The 22,659-nt window shown below is 38.8% G+C and overlaps 2 protein-coding genes across 2 annotated transcripts in view; one reads left to right on the plus strand and one right to left on the minus strand.

Moving 5' to 3' along the window:
- The window catches only part of LOC101859875, a gene marked incomplete at its 5' end in the record, with an annotated part of 6,626 nt that extends 2,965 nt beyond the window's left edge, over nucleotides 1-3,661 (plus strand). Inside the window, 3 exon segments of the mRNA XM_013085391.1 lie at nucleotides 1,030-1,149; nucleotides 1,622-1,912; nucleotides 3,279-3,661. Coding sequence (XP_012940845.1) covers nucleotides 1,030-1,149; nucleotides 1,622-1,912; nucleotides 3,279-3,395 — 528 coding nt within the window.
- A 1,637-nt stretch (nucleotides 3,662-5,298) lies between these two features.
- On the minus strand, nucleotides 5,299-22,040 carry LOC101857039 (serine/threonine-protein phosphatase PP1-beta catalytic subunit). Its single transcript, XM_005103390.3, has 8 exons — nucleotides 21,937-22,040; nucleotides 17,342-17,473; nucleotides 16,470-16,700; nucleotides 15,728-15,832; nucleotides 13,167-13,238; nucleotides 12,128-12,279; nucleotides 11,066-11,200; nucleotides 5,299-10,519 (listed from the first exon to the last, which is right to left on the minus strand). The coding sequence occupies exons 1-8, from the start codon at nucleotides 21,986-21,988 to the stop codon at nucleotides 10,400-10,402; spliced, it is 999 nt and encodes a 332-aa protein (XP_005103447.1). The 5' UTR covers nucleotides 21,989-22,040; the 3' UTR covers nucleotides 5,299-10,399.
- Nucleotides 22,041-22,659: the final 619 nt, after the last annotated feature.

The following is a 22,659-nucleotide window of genomic DNA, read 5'->3' on the forward strand; positions in this document are numbered from 1 at the left end:
GGGCAGAGAGGAGATGAAAGAAAGTAAAGAGGATTAAAAGACGAAAGAAAGTTTTTATACTTGGCTAAAATCCCATCTATGATAAGTAACTTTTCAGAGGACAGTGAGAGGTCAGAGTATTCCTTTAACAATAATTATTAATGCGTGTGGAATATATTCTCAATTTGTTGTCATTTTTTCTTCTCTTAATGTTGAAAGTGAATGTTCGAAAATGTAGACTGTACGGCTAAGGTTTGTAGCTGAAATTCATAATATTAATTATAATAGTAATAATATCAATATATTATGCATGAGCACTTAAATACCTAGTCTACATTATGTTTGTGTACAAGAGTGCGCATGCATGAATGTGTATCTGTTTATGCTTCCGAGAGAGAGAGAGAGAGAGAGAGAGAGAGAGAGAGAGAGAGAGAGAGAGAGAGAGACTGAATGCCAATGGGCATGATATATCATGAGTTCATATGAAGGTATGAATACGTGCACTACGATGCATAGGTGAGTGTCTTCAAGCACACTTTTTGCGAGTTGAGTTGGAGGAAGGGGGAGGGGGGGAGGAAGGATAGAAGAAAGTATATCTCCAACATTTTACACGTTTAGCCGGGTTTTTTTAATGATCTGTTCTTTAATCCCTTTTAAGTTCTATTTGTTTACTTCAGATTATCAATTCTTCCATCTACTAACACTACGATTCATATCTTTAATAAGTAGGTATTCTTTACGACACTTGCAACATATTTAAGTGAAATAAGTGCCGTAGATTAGAGCTGTTACAAGAGTGTAACGTACACAAACAAGAAGGAAGAGAAAAGAAGGAGCAAACCACACCAGAGCACCCGTTAACCACCCAGATAGATATTTTGCTCTGTCAGCCTTGATCGTTCTGAAATATAAAAAAACCCAAAAACCCTAAATTATGTACTGAGTTCATCAGTGAATCTGTGTTTCCGTTCTCCAAATTACAAGTCCTTTCTAAGATTGACATAATAATAAACTGTTATTTGACATTTCCTGTTTTGAATTTGTTTTCAGATTTTCGTGGGCGGTGTCAAAATCGGTGAGGCTAAATTAGCGTGTTCTCTCACGGAGATCAGAGCAATCCAGGGGCCGGAGACTGGCGTTTTGTTTGAGGCTGTGCTCGCCAAGGGCTGGGTATGGCATTGTTGTCATTATCATCATTATTGTTATTATTTTTATATTTATCGTTGTTAGTGTTGTTATTGTTATTATTATTATCATCATCATCATTATTATCATCATCATCATCATTACATGTATTATTATTAGTATGATTGTGATGATGATGATGAGGATTTTGTTATTATTATTATTATTATTATTATTATTATTATTATTATTATTATTGTTGTTGTTGTTTTGGGGTTTTTTATTTTAAAATGTTTAATCGTCATCATTATTATTATTATTATTGTAATTGTTATTAGTAGCCTATATTTCTTTTTTCGTGTTTGACTTCCTCTCAGTCCTGTGTGTGTGTTCGTCTGCGTGTGTGTATGTGTGTGTGTGTGCTTGTCTGTCAGTTTGTACTAGCCTGTCCATGTATGTACATGTACATGTGTAACTATAATATGTGTCTCTTTACCCCCCCCCCTTGTTCCCCCAGGACACCAGACTCCATCGTCTCCCACGACCTCTTTGCCTGGAAGCCTCCATCTCTTTCTCCGGGGTGCCCAAACCCAACTCCAACTCTTTCATGATCGCTTGTCAGACCGGAGAGTTTGAAGACAGCGATGTGGTTTTCTGCCTCAACGTTTCCTTCACTCAAAACTCCACTCTGCTGAACACGCGAGAAGGAGACGTGTGGGGGTCTGCACAAATTGTCAAGCGGGAATTTCCGTTCCAGACCGACAAGAAGTTTGAAATCGTCGTTTTTTGCAAGAAGGATTCTTTTAAGGTTGGATTATTGTAAAGTCCCAACGTACGTTGTAATAGATACAGGCTTATACATTTTACAATCGGTATGAACATTCATTAGAATGCACAGGGTAAGAGATCAAGGGGAAGACCGCGTGGAACCCGAAGAAGAATCACAAAAATCAATGTACAGAAAAGTGGGAAGACATGGTATGACATCAAGAGGCTAGCCCAGGATAGAGAAAGGTCGAAGGTGTTTGTCCGTGGCCTATACCCTGGTGCAGGGTGAGAAAAGCAATGATGATGATGAACGTTCAGTTTTGTTTTCGGAAAGTTCAGTAATATAACTTGTTGGTCAGTACAGATAATTATAATGAGTTAGTGTTCGTCATGTATAACGGGTTTATGAGCAGCTTTTTGTCTACGGACGTCATAATTACTCATCACACCAATGCATAATATGCATGTGTGCTTGGAAACACACACACACATACACACACACACACACACACACACACACACACACTACAATATCTCATAATTTCGTTTCTTTCGTTTCTCAGTCCTTAATAAGTTCCTCTTTATAAGTACGGCTAGGTTGATAGATAATTAATCAATAGTTAGACGAAAATACATGTCGATAAATATAGACGTAAAGTAGACATGTTTTGTTTCCCTACCTACAGATACAGTGTAGCATGCATAATATAGGCCTATATTTAATAACGAATTCGGTGGGACACAAAAATCATTTCGTTATGTACGAATTTCTCTATGTACGTGTTTTAAATACAAAGAATACAGTCAAAACTGCCAAAGACGGGCACCTATTTTATGGAGGAGAAAAATTCTTACACAGTGTCATTATAAGGTTTTTAAAAATACGGGAGTGGGGGTGGGAGGCTGTTTGTACAAGTGATTGTCGTATAAAGCTGGCCATTAGAGCAGGTTCGAGGGAATAATATAAGAAAAAAGGCGGGACTTGAAAATACTGCATGTTCGTAGTGGGTTTGTTTCGTTAGGTGCGGGTTAACTTAGTTAAGTGTGTGCTAGACTGTAGATAGATAAATAGAGAGGTGGCTTTTTTGCTTAGATGTTTGTTCTACAAGTGGCTGAAGGCCGATGCTTTAGATTTAACGTATTCTTTTTCACCTTTTGTATAAGAGTTGTTGTTTTTCTGTTTTGTCAGTGACTTATCTGTTCGAATTACAATGTAATTACTCTTACTCCCAAGTAAATACATGTAGTCGGAAAGAGTTATTTATGTCGAAAACGTCATCCAATCTTGTATCTTCTTCACCATTAACTGTTCATTGCTTAGTAAATGGTCTGAGAGTGAGAGAGTCCGTTAGTGTGTCGAAACGTCATTTAGTGTATATTCTTCATCATTAACTGTTTGTTCCCAGATAATCGTGGACGGGGAAAACTACGCAGATTTTGTCAGTGACGTAGAGCTGGCTACCGTGAGTTATGTCAGCATGATGGGAGACTGCCTGTTCCTGGAGCCAATATTTCACTACTAGATTCTGTGTATGTGACTCACCGTGACCCAGCACCACACGTAGGCACGACTCGACGCTCAGCTCACTCTGGATAGGTGGACCTTTCACTTGTACATGACTATACTGCCCCCGTGATTTTATGCACCCCGCATAATTTAGCAAAATTTGATCATTTTTTGAAAAATTTCTAATTATTTTCCTTAATAATTCCTTGATATAATTAACACTAATAACAGAATCGCATAATTTCACATTTTTGGGCTCAGTTTGCATAATTTCATAATTTTTCTTGCATAAAACGACGGGGACAGACTATACTTTCTTTTTTATTTTTTTTGGTTAGTGTTTTACGGCGCTCGCATCTGTATAAGGTCGAATGAGCGTGCAGGACATTAAACATTTTCAGTTTGGTAGGAATTAATCTTGAATTTTGCCCAGATGGCGGCTGAAATCTACTCTTTTCGAATTTAGGACCACCAAGGGATCTTTTACGTGCACAACTTGTGCAAAGGGACCTCCGAGATTTTTTCGCTGTAAGTCTTATTCTAGAAGGCTCGGTGATGGACATCTCACACACCTTAAGGGTGTGGCCAAAAGACAGCAGTAAGAAGAAGCCAAGACTCTTATATAGTGGTTCTTGATAGTTCAATTAATATATAATTATATTATGTATCTATATATTACATATTATTGAACTTGTGTGCCCTCCCCGCGCGCGTGCGTGTGTGTGTGACAGACAGAGAGAGAGAGAGAGAGAGAGAGAGAGAGAGAGAGAGAGAGAGAGAGAGAGAGAGAGAGAGAGGGAGAGAGAGAGAGAGAGAGAGAGAGAGAGAGAGAGAGAGAGAGAGAGAGAGAGAGAGAGAGAGAGAGAGTGAATGGAGGGTTGGGGGGGGGGGGGGAGGACTGCAACACAGAATGTTATTCAACCATGCATTTTCATATCATAGAAACCGACAGCTTAACATTGCAACAAGTTTTGTAACAGCTGCCCCGAAGTCTGTGACTTTTCTGTTGTTCTTTTTGCCTATACAATGCTATAATAAAACAAGACGCAGTGCATTGCAGTCTCCAATTGATTCCACTTTGTGTGCGCTGTTGTTTCTCAGCAAGAAGTCAATACCGCTGAAGTAATTGCAACTTTCTCATTTCCCAGTCTGGTCGACATCAGTTCAGGCTACATTTCCCAGGAATACAATGTATTGGAAAACTGTTTGGACCACCAGGGAGGGAGGGGGGGTAGGAGTTCATGTACCGTACCATGGTACTTTGTAGGCCTACCTTTTTTGAGCTGGGAAAGTTTACGTGTCTACTATTTCAGAGCTGGTAATCTCCCGACAGTGTGAAGTAAATAAACACATTGGTACATGTGTATTTACTTTTTGAGCTAAAAGGAAGCCCATCCGTTGAAATAATAACGGTAACTGAATCCTTAGAAAATGCAGAAGGCATGAGTTTGTTTCCGCGAGATTGAAGTTTAAAAAAAAATTATTTATTCAATCTTTTAAAAAGCAAGTATCTCCAGAGATGTATCCCGCTCAGCCAAGATTGGCAACGACACTCCTTTCTTCTACTTATGGTTACACTATACAGTCTAACACGTACATTGCGAAATAAGCCGGAGGTTATGTGGACATCTTTCTCATTTATGTACCAATTTCGTAAATACGCGTTTTAAAACATGAAATATAAGGTGTAAGAATACATTCGAGACCTCATAATCTATTCACAATGTGTATATCTCGCTACATGCGTGCTAGACTGTATATATTTTTAAAAATTGAAAGTGTGTGTTGAGGATCCCAATATGTAGGCCTACCTCCACCAGACTGCTAAAGAGGACAGAAGAGTAGATCTTTCATTCATTCCATCCTTCATCTAGACACTGCATACAACAATGAATAGAAGAACAACAAGGGAAAACATCTTACCAATGTTTACACAATTTTAATACATTATTATATATTAATATTTATAAGTAATTACCATGTTACAAGGGGTGAAGAGAGCAACTGCCGGGCCGAAAATCTAAGTGCATCATTTACAATGTACATCACGTGTGGACACCACCAGAAACTCCAACGCACTGACCACAACATCCGACTTGGGGGGAGGAGCGAGGGAGTGAGCAGCGGACCAGGCAGCTAACTGCTCAACCCCTCCGCATGCAATAAAAGACCTGGCCAACTCACCAGAGCCAAAAACTAACAAACTAAACGCAAGGTTACAACACCCGTCTATCATCGAAGCAGGCATCAGACCCATGAGCAGGACAAAAAACTTGCCTCCGTCAATCTTCTGAGATATAGTTTTCTGCTACTTTGACCGGCACACATAACATAAACTATAAAAACTACAGCAAGCTGACCTAAAATATTACGCATTGTCGGGAAGAAAATGTACAAAGTTCCACACTGTCCCCCAAAAATAAATAAATACATAAACATCTAAAGATCATAGCAGACTGAAAACATAGAACCCAGTCAACGCCTTTTCTTGGAGTGGTTTGAAAGGCGGGTCATCTTCTTCAGACTGCTGACCAATCAAAACAGTAAAAAAACAACAGTAACCTCAAACACTTCACAGTAAATCAAAAGAGCGTTTGCCACAGGATCCTGCGACAGAACAGAACCTACATTTATTAAACGATAAGTCACTCGCAGGACTAAGATGACAAAGACAGGAATAGGCCAAGAAACAGAAAAATGGAGGGGATAAACGATGAATGAGAGAAAGGAAAAGAAAAGTCATGGATGTAATGGTAAGCATGGAGCTCTGTTAATCTAATCACTGGGGCCAGGTGGAGTGAGTTAATGGGTAGACAAAGCTCTCTACTGTAGACAAAACATGCATTATATTATTATACACAAAGAATATTTTTTTTAAAAACCCTTTTTGATTCTTTGATACAGGTGACAGACGTAAACAGTCAAACTTGGTAGGCTGTGTCACCACTTGTCTCTGGTCTGTCGGTTTGAATAATGGAACAACAATGGTGGAAGAGCACAAAGGAGAGCGATTGCATAGATGTGAAAAAGTTAAGAGAAGCACGCACACGTACGCAGAGGACATTGCAAACACCACACTACCGCATCCACACATACACATGACGTTTGTCTTATGTAGGACAAGAAAATCTGGAGATTCAAACCACACACAGTACAGGAAACCTGCACTATAAAAATCTGTTTTTTTGCAAGAAACAATAATCGTAAAACATAGGGGGTAGAGCGGTTTTTGGTAACCCACTTTTGAGGTTTAATGAAACAGCCCTTTCAACACAATGATGGTTGTTCAAGAAGAGCAACCTTTGCACAGACATTAATATCTCAGGTTGAACAAGGTGGTCTTAACCAAAAGACCTTTTTAGTAAACTAAATTTTAAAATAAATTTGTACCAACAACTCAAAGCGCAATCGCATTCCAGTTTTGGTAATGGAGCTAAAAACACTTACACCCCCCCCCCCTCCCCCGTAGCTCAAACAGTAGGTTCTGAGAGACCTAAAATAGTTAACTCATAAATTTGTTGAAAGAATCAACCAAAATATGACCACTTCTTCAAATTTTGCAAAATTGGGGCACTTTTGTTTCAACTTTTGACTACCCTCTTCCTACGAGCTCAAGGCAAGTCAACAAGATTTTTCTCTCCTTTTTTTAACACTCCCTGTCAGAACTTGATAATTTGGTAATATTCCTTGCAGACACAAGATTTCATTCACATGCCAGGTAACATAGACAAACTTCTTTCAGAAATCGTACACAAGACAAAAGTTGCGTCTTCCCCTTAGAGAGGATAAAAGTATGTCGAGTAATCGACAACGGGCTTATATATTCAAAAGCCCAGCCCTTGCTGGCTCCATACTTGAACACAAATGATTGTAGAAGGGACAAGGCAGAGTGGATGTGTATCATTTATACACACAAGCTCATAAGCAGATACAGCAATATCACAAGCAACATATCAACATTCACAGGCTTGTACTAAGTTGTACACACACACTTTTCTCGTGTGAGCAAGCCATATGGTTTTGCAGACCGACACGACACACAGTTGCATATCAATAGCATCGTTTGGCATGACACCAGCACGTTTGCATACAGAGGTCACAGCTGTTTTGCTCCTCCCCTTAAATATGAGAAGGCCTACACTTCTCAGTCCCCGACAATACGATTAAGATTATACCACTTCATCAATAGGCTTTAAGAGAATAAGCAGTCACCAGCGCCCATTTGAATATTTTGACAAGAATCCAACCAGAGCCAACTCTTCCCCCCTGTGTTGTACAGTTCAAACAAACAATTCGGGTAGTAATCACACGACGACAACAACACAACATACACACTCCAGAAAACAAAGATCTTAGCCACCAAGAGAGGCAGTCAGCCAGTAGTGACAAGACACGCGTGTCCACTATCACTCTGGACGTACAGTACTACAGTCAGTCGGTCAAAGACACACTTGTCCAGGTCATTTTTGGACAACAAAATCAGTCACACTCGCTTCAGGAGGGATAATAGATGAGTCAAGTACATAAGAGTCAAGGTCACTTCAAGAGACTGAGAGGAGTCAGCATGACAGACAGCACATATCAGAAAATCAAAGTCTCTTCAATATAACAACACATTTCAGTTTGTGATCTCACTCCCATGTACATTATATCTCTGGCCAGGATATTGCACCAACAAAAATAAAAGACACCCCCACTCTGAACCTGACCCAGACACTTTCAGCACACTACAAAAAATAGATACCGCCATACGTTAATTTCAAACCTGGTGTCACCAGAAATTGAAATAAAACAAAAGATATTCTTGATAAGGTCACCTCGGCTGCAAAGTGCGCAGTGTGATATTTCTCATTTATTACACTGACAGCCTATCCCGGTAATTTATATAAACATCCTGTACTAAAATTTTTTAAAACAAACAAAACATACAAATCTTAAAAAACTTCTTTTTTTTTGGTTTTCCAGTGGATGATATAACACAGCTTTATTACAGTGACTGACGTCATGCTCACAAATATTACTATGAACATACAGAAGGATCAACAAAAAGCAGCTTCATTAACCTTTGTCACAACATGAGGGTCAAATGTGGTAGGCCTACATTCTGCTTTAGAATTTGTAGAATTGTATTCACACAAGACCACTATTTAAACAAAATGTTATTGTTTCACCCAAAAATAAAAGTGACCCAAGGGCTAAACCACTGTTGAAAAATAATCGCACTCAAACTTATTTCACACACACTGCGTCACATCAACATACAGAACATCTGTCACTATTGTACAAACAAACAATGGTGGTATAAAAATGATTCACAAGCATCAATAATGTGGGATTGATAATGGTAGTTTAAGTCAATTCAATACTTTCTTTTTTTCTCAGCAAGTATAAGTAGCAGGTTGTAACATTATGGGTGCAAAACAAAATTTTTTTAAAGTCCTAACAACCTACAGGAACATTTTTAACAGAAAAAGTACACAATGTCTCATACTTTTCCATGTTATATATATATGATAATAAATAATCATGAGCCAACATAATTTCTCAGCTCGTTTAGTCATTACTAGATAAGCACTTGGAGGAACAAAAGCTGTTGTAAAAGGTTCTGAGATGAGGCCAAGATTCAAAATTTCTCAGAACCTTCTCCGAGCAACAGATTAGTTCCAACAGCACAAAAAAAATATGAAACAATGATTCATCAACCTTCGAGCATAGTAATATAGACACTGCAAATTTGTCTGAAGTATCAAGAGAGAACCAAGTGACAGCAACAGAATCCCTTTCAGAAGGTTAGGTTTTTACGTCGTCATCGAAAGAGCACACACTACAAGAGTGAAAAACAATGGGCAGTCTTCAGACCAATACACACAATGTACCCTTTTATTTGTTTGACACGGCTAGCTGTACAAGACTGGATGTCATTTTGAAGGCATACTTGCCTTCACCAGTGTGCCCACAAGGCGTTTACCCATGCGTGCTTTTTTATCTGTGTGAAGGAGTGTTTGTGTGACTTTGAAGTAGGCCTACATGTGTGAGTTGGTGTAAAACTCCAAGCAACCCTACCGCATTCTCCATATTGCATAAAACAACAATGACAATGCAATCTGCCTCATATTCTCAGAGGTCCCAACCTGAGAAAGACAGCCAATTGTACTCACAAAAACAAAAAAGCAACAAAAAAATTGTTAGAGAAACACACCAAAAACATTTTTTTAAAAGAGAGACAAAACGCGCGTGTTACGAAGCCGTCAAGACAAACATAATAAATAGTCAGAACTTAATTACGACAACAGCGGTAGTCAATAACGGTGTTCTGAGCTCCTCCCTTCCGCCTGTGTGCTGTAAAGTCACTGGGACCAGATGGCGGAGCGCAGGAAACATCGCGGCAAGATAAAAAAAAAATATTTTAAAATGGAGACAACCAGACTCGCTGATGGTGAACAAACTTGATCATGATACTTGTTCTTCTAATACCTGCAGTCACCAGAGTCCTTGCTGGAGTTTGTGTGGGTGTGTGTAGGCGTGTGTGTAACTTGTATGTATTCCAACACCAGGAAGTGTGAGAGTGCAATTGCATGTGTCTGTTTGAGCGTGCATGCGAGTGTGTGTGTGTGTGTGTGTATGTGTGTGTGTGAGAGAGGATGAATGGATAGAGTGAGCCAGAGAGGGGAAGAGAGAGAGAGGAAAGGAAAGGGGGGGGGGGGGGATTTGACAGTGGAGGGAAGGAGAGAGGGGGGAGAAAGGGGAAAGAAGGGGGTTGAAAGACAGTGATGCTCATCAACTCTCAAGTGTTTGAGTTGTTAAGGAAGAGAAGAACAATGGTATAGCTTGCAAGTGTGGGAGAAAGTGATAGTGTTGTTTGTGAGGAGGGTTTGGTGGGGAGGAGGCAGTCTTTGCAGTCTTTTTATAAGCTGACTTTTTATCCTGTCGCAAAAGCACCAGTGACTGACGGGCAGGGGGCGGAGTGGAGATGGAAAAAATTGTGAGAGCGAGCAAAGGCACTAGCTGACAATGACAGCCTCAGTTCTTGTTGTTCTTGTTCTTGTTCTGCTGCTGTGGTCCCCGTGGAGGCGTCACTGGTCGACCAGAGTTCAACCCTCCGTACTGGTACTTGGCCTTCTTCTCAGACGGCTTCAGAATCTGCAAGGTGAGATTAGTTTTATTTAAGTTTTAGTAAAAGTTTTATGGCACCTGCAACACAATTAGGTCATATAAGTGCTCAAGATAAGAGGAGTTACTAGATAGCAACATACAAAAAAAAACAAAAAAAAAAGAAGAAAGAGGGGAGATAAGGATAATAAATGTTTGATAGGACAGAAGGAGCAAACCACACAAGAGTACCCATCAACAACCCACAGGGTGAGATTGGATTTTTTAAAACATTTTTAAAGAAAAAGGATATGACAGATAAGATAGGTACATTAATACAGCAAATTTAACAACGTGAGCAGCCAGCAATAAACTGCAATTCAACATACATTTAGGCAGGCATATAGGTGTCATTTCAACAAGTACATTCCCTTTCCCTCTCACAAGCAAGTACACAGACACACATACAAATACAAAACGGTAGATCACGTTCCGTACATCTGTAACCTGCAAAATTCGAGAAATACTTTCTGACAGTAGTGTTAATCCTCTACAATTCCCAAACACTCTTGTAATAGACATCCTCTGAGTGCTCACCTGAAAAGAGCACATGAGCGTGTCGTCCACAGACATCATCCCACCGGCGTTGTCAAACTCTCCGCAGTAGTTGGGCGCAGAGAACAGTGTGACCAGCTGACGCTTGGCGAAAAACTCATAGCCATCCTCCACAACCTGAAACCAAAACAGGAATACTTTGAGATGAAGTAAAGGAAGTCCCTTGATTTAAAAAAATAAAATAACAATTGCATTTGCGAGACGTGCTGATAACACGAGTTATTTCTCGGATTCAAGCCCTATGAACATATGTAGATGCTTCAAATTTACAGGTTGGGCTTAAACAATTTATAGATAGTTAAAAACTGTTTAACTTGAAGAAAGTGGTATCACTTGAAAATCTATAACTTTTTCTAGAGGATTGCTGGCGGGCAACTCGATTCATAAATTGCAAGAACTTATCTTGTCAGCATGCCTCACATTTATATAGCTCATATCCATGCTCTACAACATGATTTTTGCGCTTGACAACTTATTATAATTGTTGTAAGTCGAGTATAATTGTGAAAATCTGCATTTTTGTGCCAATGTGTAATACATATCAAACAAAAATTTTCAGAATTGTCTTGATTGAAAGTAAAAAGAAATGGAGACGTCTCACATAAAAAAAAGGAACATGATCAGTCAAAAAAGAAAAGATTCTTCTTTTAACCCAAGGAGGGATATGGGACAGGTTCAAATGTATTAGACATACCTACGGGTCATTTGAAAGCTTTCTTAGTCCCTTTCACAAGACGAATTTTGGGTCTCTCTTCCATTTAAGAACTCTTACGCCCACATACCTCGATCTTCACTGTTCGATGCCTTTGTCTTCCAACGTCGGTTTTCCATTTTCACTTTCTAGACGTCTTTTATAAAAGTATTTTTTGTTGCGTTACAATGAAAAGACACCCACAGGATACATCATTTCCTTGGAACTGAAAATCTTTAGTTGAGTGAGTAATCAGATCCAAACATAGATGAAACAAAGCAAGAGAAATTCACAGTGAAGGAATGAACAATACTTTTAGCAAGACTACTGCCTGGCTATCTTCTCAGACTCACCTGATGGGCTCGACAGATGAGATCCAAATCATGTCTGTTGAGGAACTTGCTGACCACATCTGCCCCAAAGGTAAACGACACACCACGGTCGTTCTCACCCCATCCCTGTACATCCTTGTCTGGATCTGACCATAACAAATCACACAGCAAACCTGGCCAGGAAAATGATGCAAAGTTTGTCAAAAAATATTCCAGTTCAATCTAGCATGCACTACAAAAGCACATGCAGCATATTCCAAAACTGAAGCCTAAAACTTTATCTCCAAAGTACACTTTAATAAACTGATGAATGCAAGAAAATATGTCACGAAAGGGTTATGGGTTAGTTTAGTTTTCGTTAGAGTTTTACAGCACTTGCAACACAATAAGGTCATATAAGTGCCGAAGAATAAATGTTAACAGAGATCAACATGGACAAAAAAGGAGCAGAGACTAGGACGATAGATGTTTGATAGGAAAGAAAGAGCAAACCCCACCAGGCCACCCGCCAACCACCCAAACAGTACGCTTTAAACTGACAAATGCAAGGAAATAAATCAGTAAAGGGTAATGGGTTATGTGATGACACTAGGAAGCAGAAGAAAACAATCACAGTGTTTTAAGCTGTTGATTTTTATTATTAATTCATAGCCAGTCAACACAATAACAGTCATATTCTGCTAATAAGATTAGTTAGACAATTGAAACTCAGGAGGAAAGTACAAACAAACAGGCGCATCTACCAACTACCTGCTAAAATAAATAAAAGTACAGTGAGTGCCTAAAGTAAGTTCTGTTTTCATGCCTTAAAAAGTAAAAAAGTTTCACACAATTAGACCTATGCATAATCCTGTCAGCAACTCAAAAATTCATATTCTGGCATAAAGAGGTAGAAACCAACGCAATATTGGTTGCATTGTAAGGGGAAAAAAAAAAAAGTGAGACTATGCCCCCCCCGAAAAGCCCCAAATCTTAATCCAGTTATTCTTTACATCCCTTTTCCCCCCCCCTTCTATTTACTCCCAAGTTTTCTCTCCATCCTCAACGCTCACAAACTCACCTGTGTCTGGCACGTCTGTGGGTCTCATGATGCGTCGGATCTGTTCCATTGTCTGTAAATCAGGAGACAAACCTGCGGAAGATACAGTGAAGAAAACATATAACACGAGAAACAACAAACTCTATATTTAGAATTACCTCGCTGGCTCAGATTTTATTCAGCCACATTCATGATTCGACTTCAGCCAAACCCTAAAAAAACAAAAGGCAGTTATAAAATTCGACTTCTTTGTGTTTTAGCAAGAGTTTTACTGCACTTGCAACACAATAAGATCATATAAGTGCCGAAGACTAGAGGCTTTACAAGATAGTAACAAACAAAAAAAGAAGAAGGAGGAGAGATCAGGACGATAGATGTTTGGTAGGAAAGAAGGAGCAAACCACACCAGAGCACCCACCAATCACCCACTTCGACTTCTTGATGCACGTCATATCAAATTGTTTTGAAGAAACATTTCGCCATAAATCTATTTAAAAAAAGTATTGCTGAGCAAATGGGAATGTAGCATCTTATGAATAAGAACAGGGAAACAAATGAAACCCGGAAATGAAGAACTAAATTTCTAGCCTTTTGACACAAGGACAAAATAATGAATACAAACTCTCTATATGCGACTCATGGAGAATATCACCTCAAATATCTAAGTCATACTGTTTATTAAAATTTCATTGACCTGTTTTTATGAAAATAAAACATTTTAAAAAATTTTAAAAACGCATAAAAATGCTTCAAACTGAAAAGGGCAGTAGTAATGCTTATCTTTGCAAAGGAAGTTTCATTTTAGTAAGAGTTTATGGCACTAAGGCACTTGCTCCACAACTGGGTCATTTAAGTGCCAAACATTACAAAGACAAGAGGGAGGAGAGATACGGGCAATATATGTTTGACAGGAAAGAAGGAGCAAAACCCTACCAGAGCGCCCACCCGCCAGCCACGCACTTGAAAAGGAGGAATAAGGCTGAGATCTAAATAAATAAGGAGAAAGCAGTTGACACAGGAAAGTGTACACACATAGAGCTTCATAATCAACGTGCACGTTGAAAAACAGATGAGTCATAACAGATAACAGCGAACTACACCAAAAAAAATAAAATAAAATAAAATCAGGCCACTAAATAAGCTGTACACCCATGTTCCCAACCACCTCTGCAAATAAGCTACCGCACTTATCTCCTCAGAGATAAGGATAATACTGATTACATCATACTGACACACACACTGCAGTGCAGCAATGAGGCTCTAAAATTTGAAAAGCTAATCAGTTAAAAAATATACTGTATACACCTAGCTCACATCTTTTAGCAGCTTGTATTTGAAAAGAGCTTTTCTCATACCATAATGACTCACTCTGTAGTACTAACAGGCTATCTTAACAACCCTCGCCCACACCCCCCCCCAAAAAAACAACAACACAAAACCACAACGAAATTGAATAGCATTCTGGACATCTGACCACCCAGATGGATCCTGTCAATAGTCTCCCTTCTGTACTGAAAGGTCACCATTTTATAAAGTTCTCTACCACTGAAAAGTGTACTGCCACCATAATAATAACATAACAATCTAGGCTAAAATGTGGACTGGTCAGTCAAGCACCATTGCATCAACCACGTTTTGGAGTAACCCAGTAAAGGCTTTTTGCGTTAAAAAATATGCTGTATTCAAGTCCTAAAACAAACCTGTTATTTAAGCAAGCAGAAGTTAAATCCATATCTAGCCCATCTTCTGAAAGAGCAATTTGGGGGGAGTTACGAACAGTTCATGGTAGGAGGGTGTCTGTTAAAAGGCCATTAAGGGATTAGTATTATGAAACTCTGTGAAAAGTGGCATCGATTCCCGTGTCAGTCACGACAACGCAAAACAAGTCTATTCAAGGACGTAGCTATGAACTAGGCTTGTCAAAATCCCCAATTACAGACTCTCAAAGCATGATCTGGAAATGAAGATATTTCACATTTTTGTTCACAAAAGAATAACCCCAGACAATGACTGAGACAATATTTTGGAGAGAACAATGAGCTTTGAAGACAAGCAAGACAGAGAGATTTTTCAGCGCTCCGTTTTCTTCAGCTATGAGGCTCATTTCCAGGGGACTAGAAAAGTTAATTCTGAGAATGGTGTGCGCTGGGAAACAGAAAGACCAGATGATATGACTGAGATCAATTTAAAAATTGAGACAAAGACCTTGTAAAAGCAGGGTCAGAATCCTGCACATTTTTAGTCAGAACACGGAAACAAATTACAGGTGTTGGGGGCCAAAGCTAACAGTTCTAATCCGTATTCCTTCTTCATATAATAAATTGTGCAACTGTCTGTCCAGATGGTTCCTTAACCTTTCTATTAAAGTACTTTGCTGAATTTAAAGCGGTTTCTATTTTATTAAACTGGAAATGAAGATATTTCACATTTTTGTTCACAATTTGTTCTCAATTTTTTGGCGAACATCGAGTTTGAGACACCCTGCACATACTATACAGTCTTCAAAAGCAAGATGAAATAAAAGTAGCAACAACAAATTTGCATTCGGTAACAGACAATGTTCAAAATATAAAAAGACTCACCACCATGACAACAAAATATTTTCTCATCAATAATTGCAGCAATCGGTAGACAGTTGAAGCAGTCTGTGAAAGTCTTCCATAATCTGACATTGAAACGTCTTTTACCTGAGAAAGAAAACAAGTCAACATTTCTCTTAGAAAAGAGCAGAAACCAATATTACTAAAATTATTATATTATCATAACCGACCGTGCACATGTTGCATTGTCAGCATGAGACACAAGTCAAGCTATACAAAAAAAAATGTATTTACTCCTTCCCTTTTACATACTGGAAATGAGACACAAAGGACAGAAACAAACTTATGATGTGACTAAGCAAATATCACTTAGAAAAAAAGCAGTAAACAAAAGACAGTAAAACAGACAAGTTGAGTCACAATTCAGAAAGCTATGATCTGGGAACATGACATCTTAACCTGTCAACCAAAGGTTAATCTATCATCAACTACAAAGGCAAACAAAAAAGAAAATCTACTATAACACATATTTTAATTACTTATTAATTTAAAAAATGCATCTGAACTTAAATAAAAGCAAAGCACTACAAATTCATATACTGAATAAATTCTCCATTATAAAAATCACGTCTATCGTATAAAAGAAATATATTTATATTTTGGCTGACTTGACCAATTGCACATGTATGTCTGTTCTCAACAATTTTCTTAAAGCCCAAACAGAGAACTGAAAAAGGTCTAAAGACCCCAAAAGTACATCAAATATTACAAGAAAACATCTTACATTCATCATAAAAGCCATAAATTCTGTTGATGCTAGCACACTCGTGGTTCCCTCGAAGCAAGAAGAAATTCTCGGGGTATTTGATTTTGTAAGCCAGTAAGAGACATATGGTTTCCAAGGACTGTTTCCCTCTGTCTACGTAGTCCCCCAGGAACAGATAGTTTGACTCGGGTGGGAAACCTCCGTACTCGAAGAGACGCAGCAAGTCTGTGTACTGGCCATGAATATCACCTGCATCGAGAGAAACATAGCATTTTTCATATGTCCAAGAAAAAAACACCAAGTTATGATTCTGCTTAAAATATTACTTACAAAGCACAATATATTCTTTCTTGTAAAGAGTAGTATCAAATAATGACACATACGGTCGATTTTAAGCACAAAGGGGCTATCCAAAAAAAAACTGTTTTGAGAAAATCGAAGGTAAAAGTTTTTGCCTCTTGTTCAGTTTCTTTAAAAGACAAGGAGAGTTTTCTCTATAACCAAACAAAAATACACATCAATGAAACCAAACTTCTTCTACAGGTAGGGCAATGCCCACTTTTGCTGTAGGTCAATATTTCTGGAAACCCCAAAAATCTGGGTTAGCCCGCTTGTCCTTAAAAGCGACCATATGCAGTTGATATTAAAGTTGACATCTACTTGAATAGATCAGCTCTGTAAAAAAATTTTGCAAGCCCTTAATTATAACATTCAGGAACTGAACTGGAATCAACCAGTCCACTCAGTATTTTCCTTTCAGGAAAAACATGGCCTTATAATTTATAATCCCATCAAAAACCCCCCAAAAAGTCAAATCCAAAATTTCTTTATAAAGTAAACATCAATATAATATCAACAGTATTAAAATTAAAATTTAATTCATTTCTTACCACAAATCTTCAGAGGTGCCTCAAGCTCCAAGAGAATGGGCTGACTGAGAAAGATTTCCCGAGATTTGAGACATAAGCCCCGGACTTCACCCTCTGTCATCTGAACTGTTTTGCCTGGTCGACATCCGCGCACTAAAGAAGGGATGAAAACGTTGTTGAGTATTACAAGAGCATCACACTTTTTTTGTTTTCGTGAGCGTTTCACGGCACTTTCAACAAAATAAGACCATAAATATAAGTGTCAAAGATAAGAGGTATTACATAAAAGTAACAAACACAAAAAGAATCAGCAGAGATCAGGATAGATGTTTGATATGAAAGAAGGAGTAAACCAAACGAGAGCACCTACCAACCACCCACAGCATCACACACACTTGCCCACAACACAAAAAGACAAGCGAGGATAACTCATTTCTCCCAAACTCCTCAAAATGCAGCTGCCTGATGCCAAATGCAAAACTCAAACAACAAGAATACAGCATCACTTTTACAAAATGATAAAGAAAACTGCAAATAGGTCCAAAACAAAAACTCAAAAATTATCAGATATAAAAAGTATTCCAGCTTTTGAACAATTTAGACCAATAGAAAAGAGATCATGTTCGAGTTCTAACATAAAATAAATTTGCAAGCAAAATTGAAACTGTTATCCTGGATACAGTGTATGCCTGAAGAGGTGTACACCATTACTGTAAATTACAGCAATCATTTTCTTTTCTATATCGGCAAAGAGTAACTCTACGGCTTGACTACAAGGTAACAATTGAAGATGACATAATATTCGGGATTCTAAAGCCTCAAAACAAATGTCAAAGAAAAGGTAAAATAACAGAGAATCTTGGCCACAGAGATACACAATTAACTCCTTGTCTCCAGCAAGCCACTCCCAACTGCTGGCAGTGGCTCAGGCACATTCCTATACAACAACTACCACGTCAAATTACTGTTCGGCAATTGCTGAAAACAGGTCTGAGCTTTTATGAGGAGTTCATTCGTTAGTTGAAAAAAGTATAAAAATATGTTCATTTATAAATTTCGACAAAGTTAGTGACCCAAGTCATTTTTAGATTTTGTTCCAAAAAAGTAAGTGTCCCTGCATTGTGGGTTTACTTACCCCCCTAGAAGATAAAGAGTAGGCAAAAAGAATATCATGGCTGATGCCATTAACAATTGTAACACAGAAGTCAGAAGTACTATTTATATTTAACGACTTTATATTGAGACCGAGTAAAGCCTGAACAACAGCTCTGCACGTCCTGCAATCACACTAAATTTCAGACTAGACCAGTCAGAAAACAATAGTGCTCAACTAGTGACTAGATTGAGTCTGTCATTGATCTTATGGTTAAAATTTATTTGGCCTATTTTGATTTTGATAAACGTCTAGATCAGAATCAAGTTAAAATGCTACATAATTAGTTATATATATTGAAAGTGGCTATTCTCATCACGGGTGAGAATAAAAATACGATCGACCTCTCACCCCAGGTGAGACTTGCCAGCGTTGGATATTCTCACCCAGTAGGAAACAAGACCAGTTTTTCCTAATTTCTGAATACTGTTTTATCGGGATTATACAATTGACAAAAACAAAGATGTTCAGTGCTTCCATCAGCTGAAGTTGAAAAGTAAGGAAAATTGTGCCGGGGGTCTGAGGGCTGCTGAGGCCCCCAGAAGGGTCCAGGGACTGCCTCCCGGTGTGGGTTCAGGTGGCGAGGCCCCCGAAAAAATTGAAATTTAGTACTTTTAGAGGGTTGAAAATGGCATTTGGGAGCCTGTTTGAAGAGATTACCAACAACCCATACTTATTTTTTCACTAAGATTTTGCCTTGTTTGATTTCTTCACCAACATATCTTTCCATTGCTGGCAATGTTTAAAAGCAGGTTCCCCTTCCATTGCTACTAAAATTCAATTAATTTGTCATCGCACCATTGATAGAAAGCAAACCTGGGAATACAGTTCACAATACAGCTACCCAGCGTATAGGCCAACCCTAATTTTCACGTCTGAATGTCCCATGTCACAACCTCGGAACACCACTTCGAATTATTCTTGATTTTAGTAGTTTTAACACGAACTTCTTTCATTGAGGTCCTTGTCGCGTTCCCGTGCTGTAGAATCTTCGCACTGATATTTTCTCTAGATCTAGACAATAAATTTGCCAACAAGTTTCTTTCTGACAGTAATTTTTTGTCTAAGATCACAAGTCAATATACTTGATCAACGCGCAGATTTTCCAGCCGCGGCAACAATCCGAAGATAGACAGACGGAATGAGGGAATGACAGAAGGGAGGAAAGTGGCACAAGAAGTTTGCCAGATTTTGATCAATCTGCAGGTAAAAAATGTACTGCCGACCAACCCACAATGAATGCATGGGGCATAGGGGAATAATGGCTGATGGTAAGAAATGTGCAATCTGGCAGGTTTCTATAACATAAACTATTGCCGAGAGAATTACCGTAAATATCTGTAACTTATACAAGACGATACGAAGGCGTGTACGGATCTAATGCTACGTAATTTCGGTAGTCCTACGCTGTCGCAGATTTTTACGGAGGAAGCTGATAATGATGGAGGAACAAGTACGGAACTACCAAAAAGTACGGATTTCCATAAAAATACAGAAGAGTGGAAGCACTGGCTGTTATAGCACAAAAGTAAACTAATTTGGTCGTCTACAAAGATTCTCTCTATGGCTATTTCATTTTTCGAATTGAGCCAAACTAGGCCGGTCGCCATTTTGTTTTGCCCGGATGTTCTTGCTACTCCTCTTTCTCTCTCTCCTTATCTCTTTCTTCCCACCCCCCTCCCCCTCACCATGTCCACAGACAAAATTGCACGCTTTCAACACAAGAGCGCTGGAACGTTTGTTTACACTGGTATCACGGTAAACGCACACCGGGTAGTCAAAAGGCTCGCCCTTTCACCCGGAGTGATCGGCCTGAACCGATGCACTAAGCAGTGAACTCACACCAGGTGACAACAGCCAGATGATTTGCCCTCTCACCCCTGCCTACAACTGCACTATTCTCACCCCGGGAATAACTTTCAAAATCTAGGCCTAGGTAGGCCCTATTTTGACAGTTCAGAATCACTTCCGTCTTGCGGCTACTAACCATGCTGGTTTGGCTTTTTTTGTTTGTTTATGTAGATCTATACTTTTGTAGTCCCTTCATAAAAATAACCATTATTTGCAACTTTTTAAATGTCAAAATCGTATTCAGGGGGCATTAGCCTTAAAAAAAAACAAGAAAAAGTTGCAAAATAGCACCCTTTTCTATGGGGGTGATTCTATACATTTATCAAAGGAAGTGGCTATCCTCAGCCAGGGTGAGAATAAAAATACGATCGACCTCTCACCCTGGGTGAGACTTGCCAGCGTTGGCTATTCTCACCCGGTGAGCCCAGTGTGAAACAAGACCTGTTTTTCCTAATTTCGGAATAGGCCTACTGTCTATCGGTGTGGATAATCAAATTGACAAAATGACTTTATAGTGAGCACAAAAGTAAGCTAAGTTTATCGTCTACAAAGATGCTATGGCTATTTCACTTTTCGAATCGATCTGAACTACACGTGTCGCCATTTTGTTCTGCCCGGAAGTTATTGCAAGATCTACTCCACCCCCCTCTCTCTCTTTCTTAATATTCATACTGTCTATCGGTGGGGACGTTCAAGTTGACCAAAACAAAGTTAAAAAATGATGTTAAAAAACAAAGGTAAATTAATTTGGTCGTCTACAAAGATGCTACAGCTATTTAACTTTTCACTTTTCGAATTGAGCCGAACTACGCGGGTCACCATTTTATTTTGCCCGTAAGTTCTCGCGCTACTCCTCTCTCTCTCTTTCTCCACTGCCCACAGACAAAATAGCACGTTTTAGGCTAACAGTAGTAACACAAGAGCGCTGGAACATTTGTTCACGAATCAGAATTCTACAATTCTGTAGTGTACAATTCTGTGATTCAGGGCGAACGAAACACTGGTTGGCCTAGCTAGCCTAGGCTATAGTATGTTATAGTATAGTATAATAACGGTGAACGCACACCGGGTAGAATAGCCAAAAGGCTAGATCTAGATTTAGATCTAGATCCAGAGATCTATAGATCTATGTTTATTATAATTTCGATTGATGCTGAGGAAAAACATTTTGCAAATGCAAATTCTTGTCCCAGAGCCAGAGTTCAGACACTCAGACTTATCAACATTGACTTAGACAGGAGACAGTGTCACAGAGCCAGTGAGAAATTCAAAGAAGTTAGAATAGTTGTTGAGTTCTGAAAGTCCATCATTTTTAAACCAGACCCACAGAAAAATACTCTTCAAGTCTTCGTAAGACTCATAAGAGAAGGATTTTAAAAAACACACAACAGGTAAACAATCACGAGAAAGTGCGGAAGTAAATCCTGAGCTCTTCGTTTCTATTTTTCTAATGACACAGAGTTCGAATGTAAATTTGCAAACATAAAAACAACAGAAAGTAGACCATCGGTAATTGAATCGGCACTGTAAATAAGCTTCTGCAATGTAATGAACACATGGCAAACTGCACAATAGAACAAAGGTGTCTCTGACATATACAAGAATCAACAACCTTCAAGTAGCCGCGATATGAGGCTGTCTACATTGAGCTCCGGGTCCGCCATTTTGAGTTGAGTGAGATGAATGTTGACGTCAGCATTGTTTGTGTGGTTGGCTGAGACACTACGTGGGTTATCTTCGGGAATCCGAGAACAATGGAAAAAAAGCGAAATATCAATCCGTAATCAAAACGTTGCGTTTTTATATACCCCAAAATGAAAACCTTGTTCTGTGAGCCTCAGACAAATGGGCCTATAAACAGCAGCAGTTGTAGTAGCATAATAAACACAGTTTCTTCTTTTTTCCTTTACCGGCACAACATAAATATAGTGTCTGAGGCGTAAACGTTTTCATGTTGTGCCCCGTAATACAATAATAATAATAATAATAATAATAATAATAATAATAATAATAATAATAATAATACATGTAATTATAACACGCTGCTGACACCAGAAACCGTATTCATAATTATTGGCCGATACGAGGAACATGTGTCTGAAACTGCCAGTTGCAGTGAGTGCTAGGAATTGGATGTGTTAAGTCTGCATTGTGTTGCGGCGTTCTTGGTCTCTTCAGATGTAGCTTACGCCTCGTCCTTCTGTTTCGTCTTGAGACCGTCCTACTCATTTTAATTACCCTCTTCCATCATGGCAATCATTCTACCTTTTGTCATTTGGTCCTTTTAATAATAATGAATTGCATTTATACTATACTGTGCATTTCCATTTTCTAA

The sequence above is a fragment of the Aplysia californica genome, unplaced genomic scaffold (assembly GCF_000002075.1).
Source record: "Aplysia californica isolate F4 #8 unplaced genomic scaffold, AplCal3.0 scaffold00370, whole genome shotgun sequence".
In the NCBI taxonomy this organism is placed as follows: Eukaryota; Metazoa; Mollusca; class Gastropoda; order Aplysiida; family Aplysiidae; genus Aplysia; species Aplysia californica.

Excerpts from the sequence above, each read along its gene's own strand:
- LOC101857039 (XM_005103390.3), bottom strand. The coding sequence starts at position 21,988 with ATGGCGGACCCGGAGCTCAATGTAGACAGCCTCATATCGCGGCTACTT. Across the intron at positions 15,833-16,469 it reads TTATGGCTTTTATGATGAAT|GTAAAAGACGTTTCAATGTC; the intron begins GTAAGATGTTTT and ends TTTCTTTCTCAG. Across the intron at positions 11,201-12,127 it reads TCATCTGTCGAGCCCATCAG|GTTGTGGAGGATGGCTATGA; the intron begins GTGAGTCTGAGA and ends TTTTGGTTTCAG.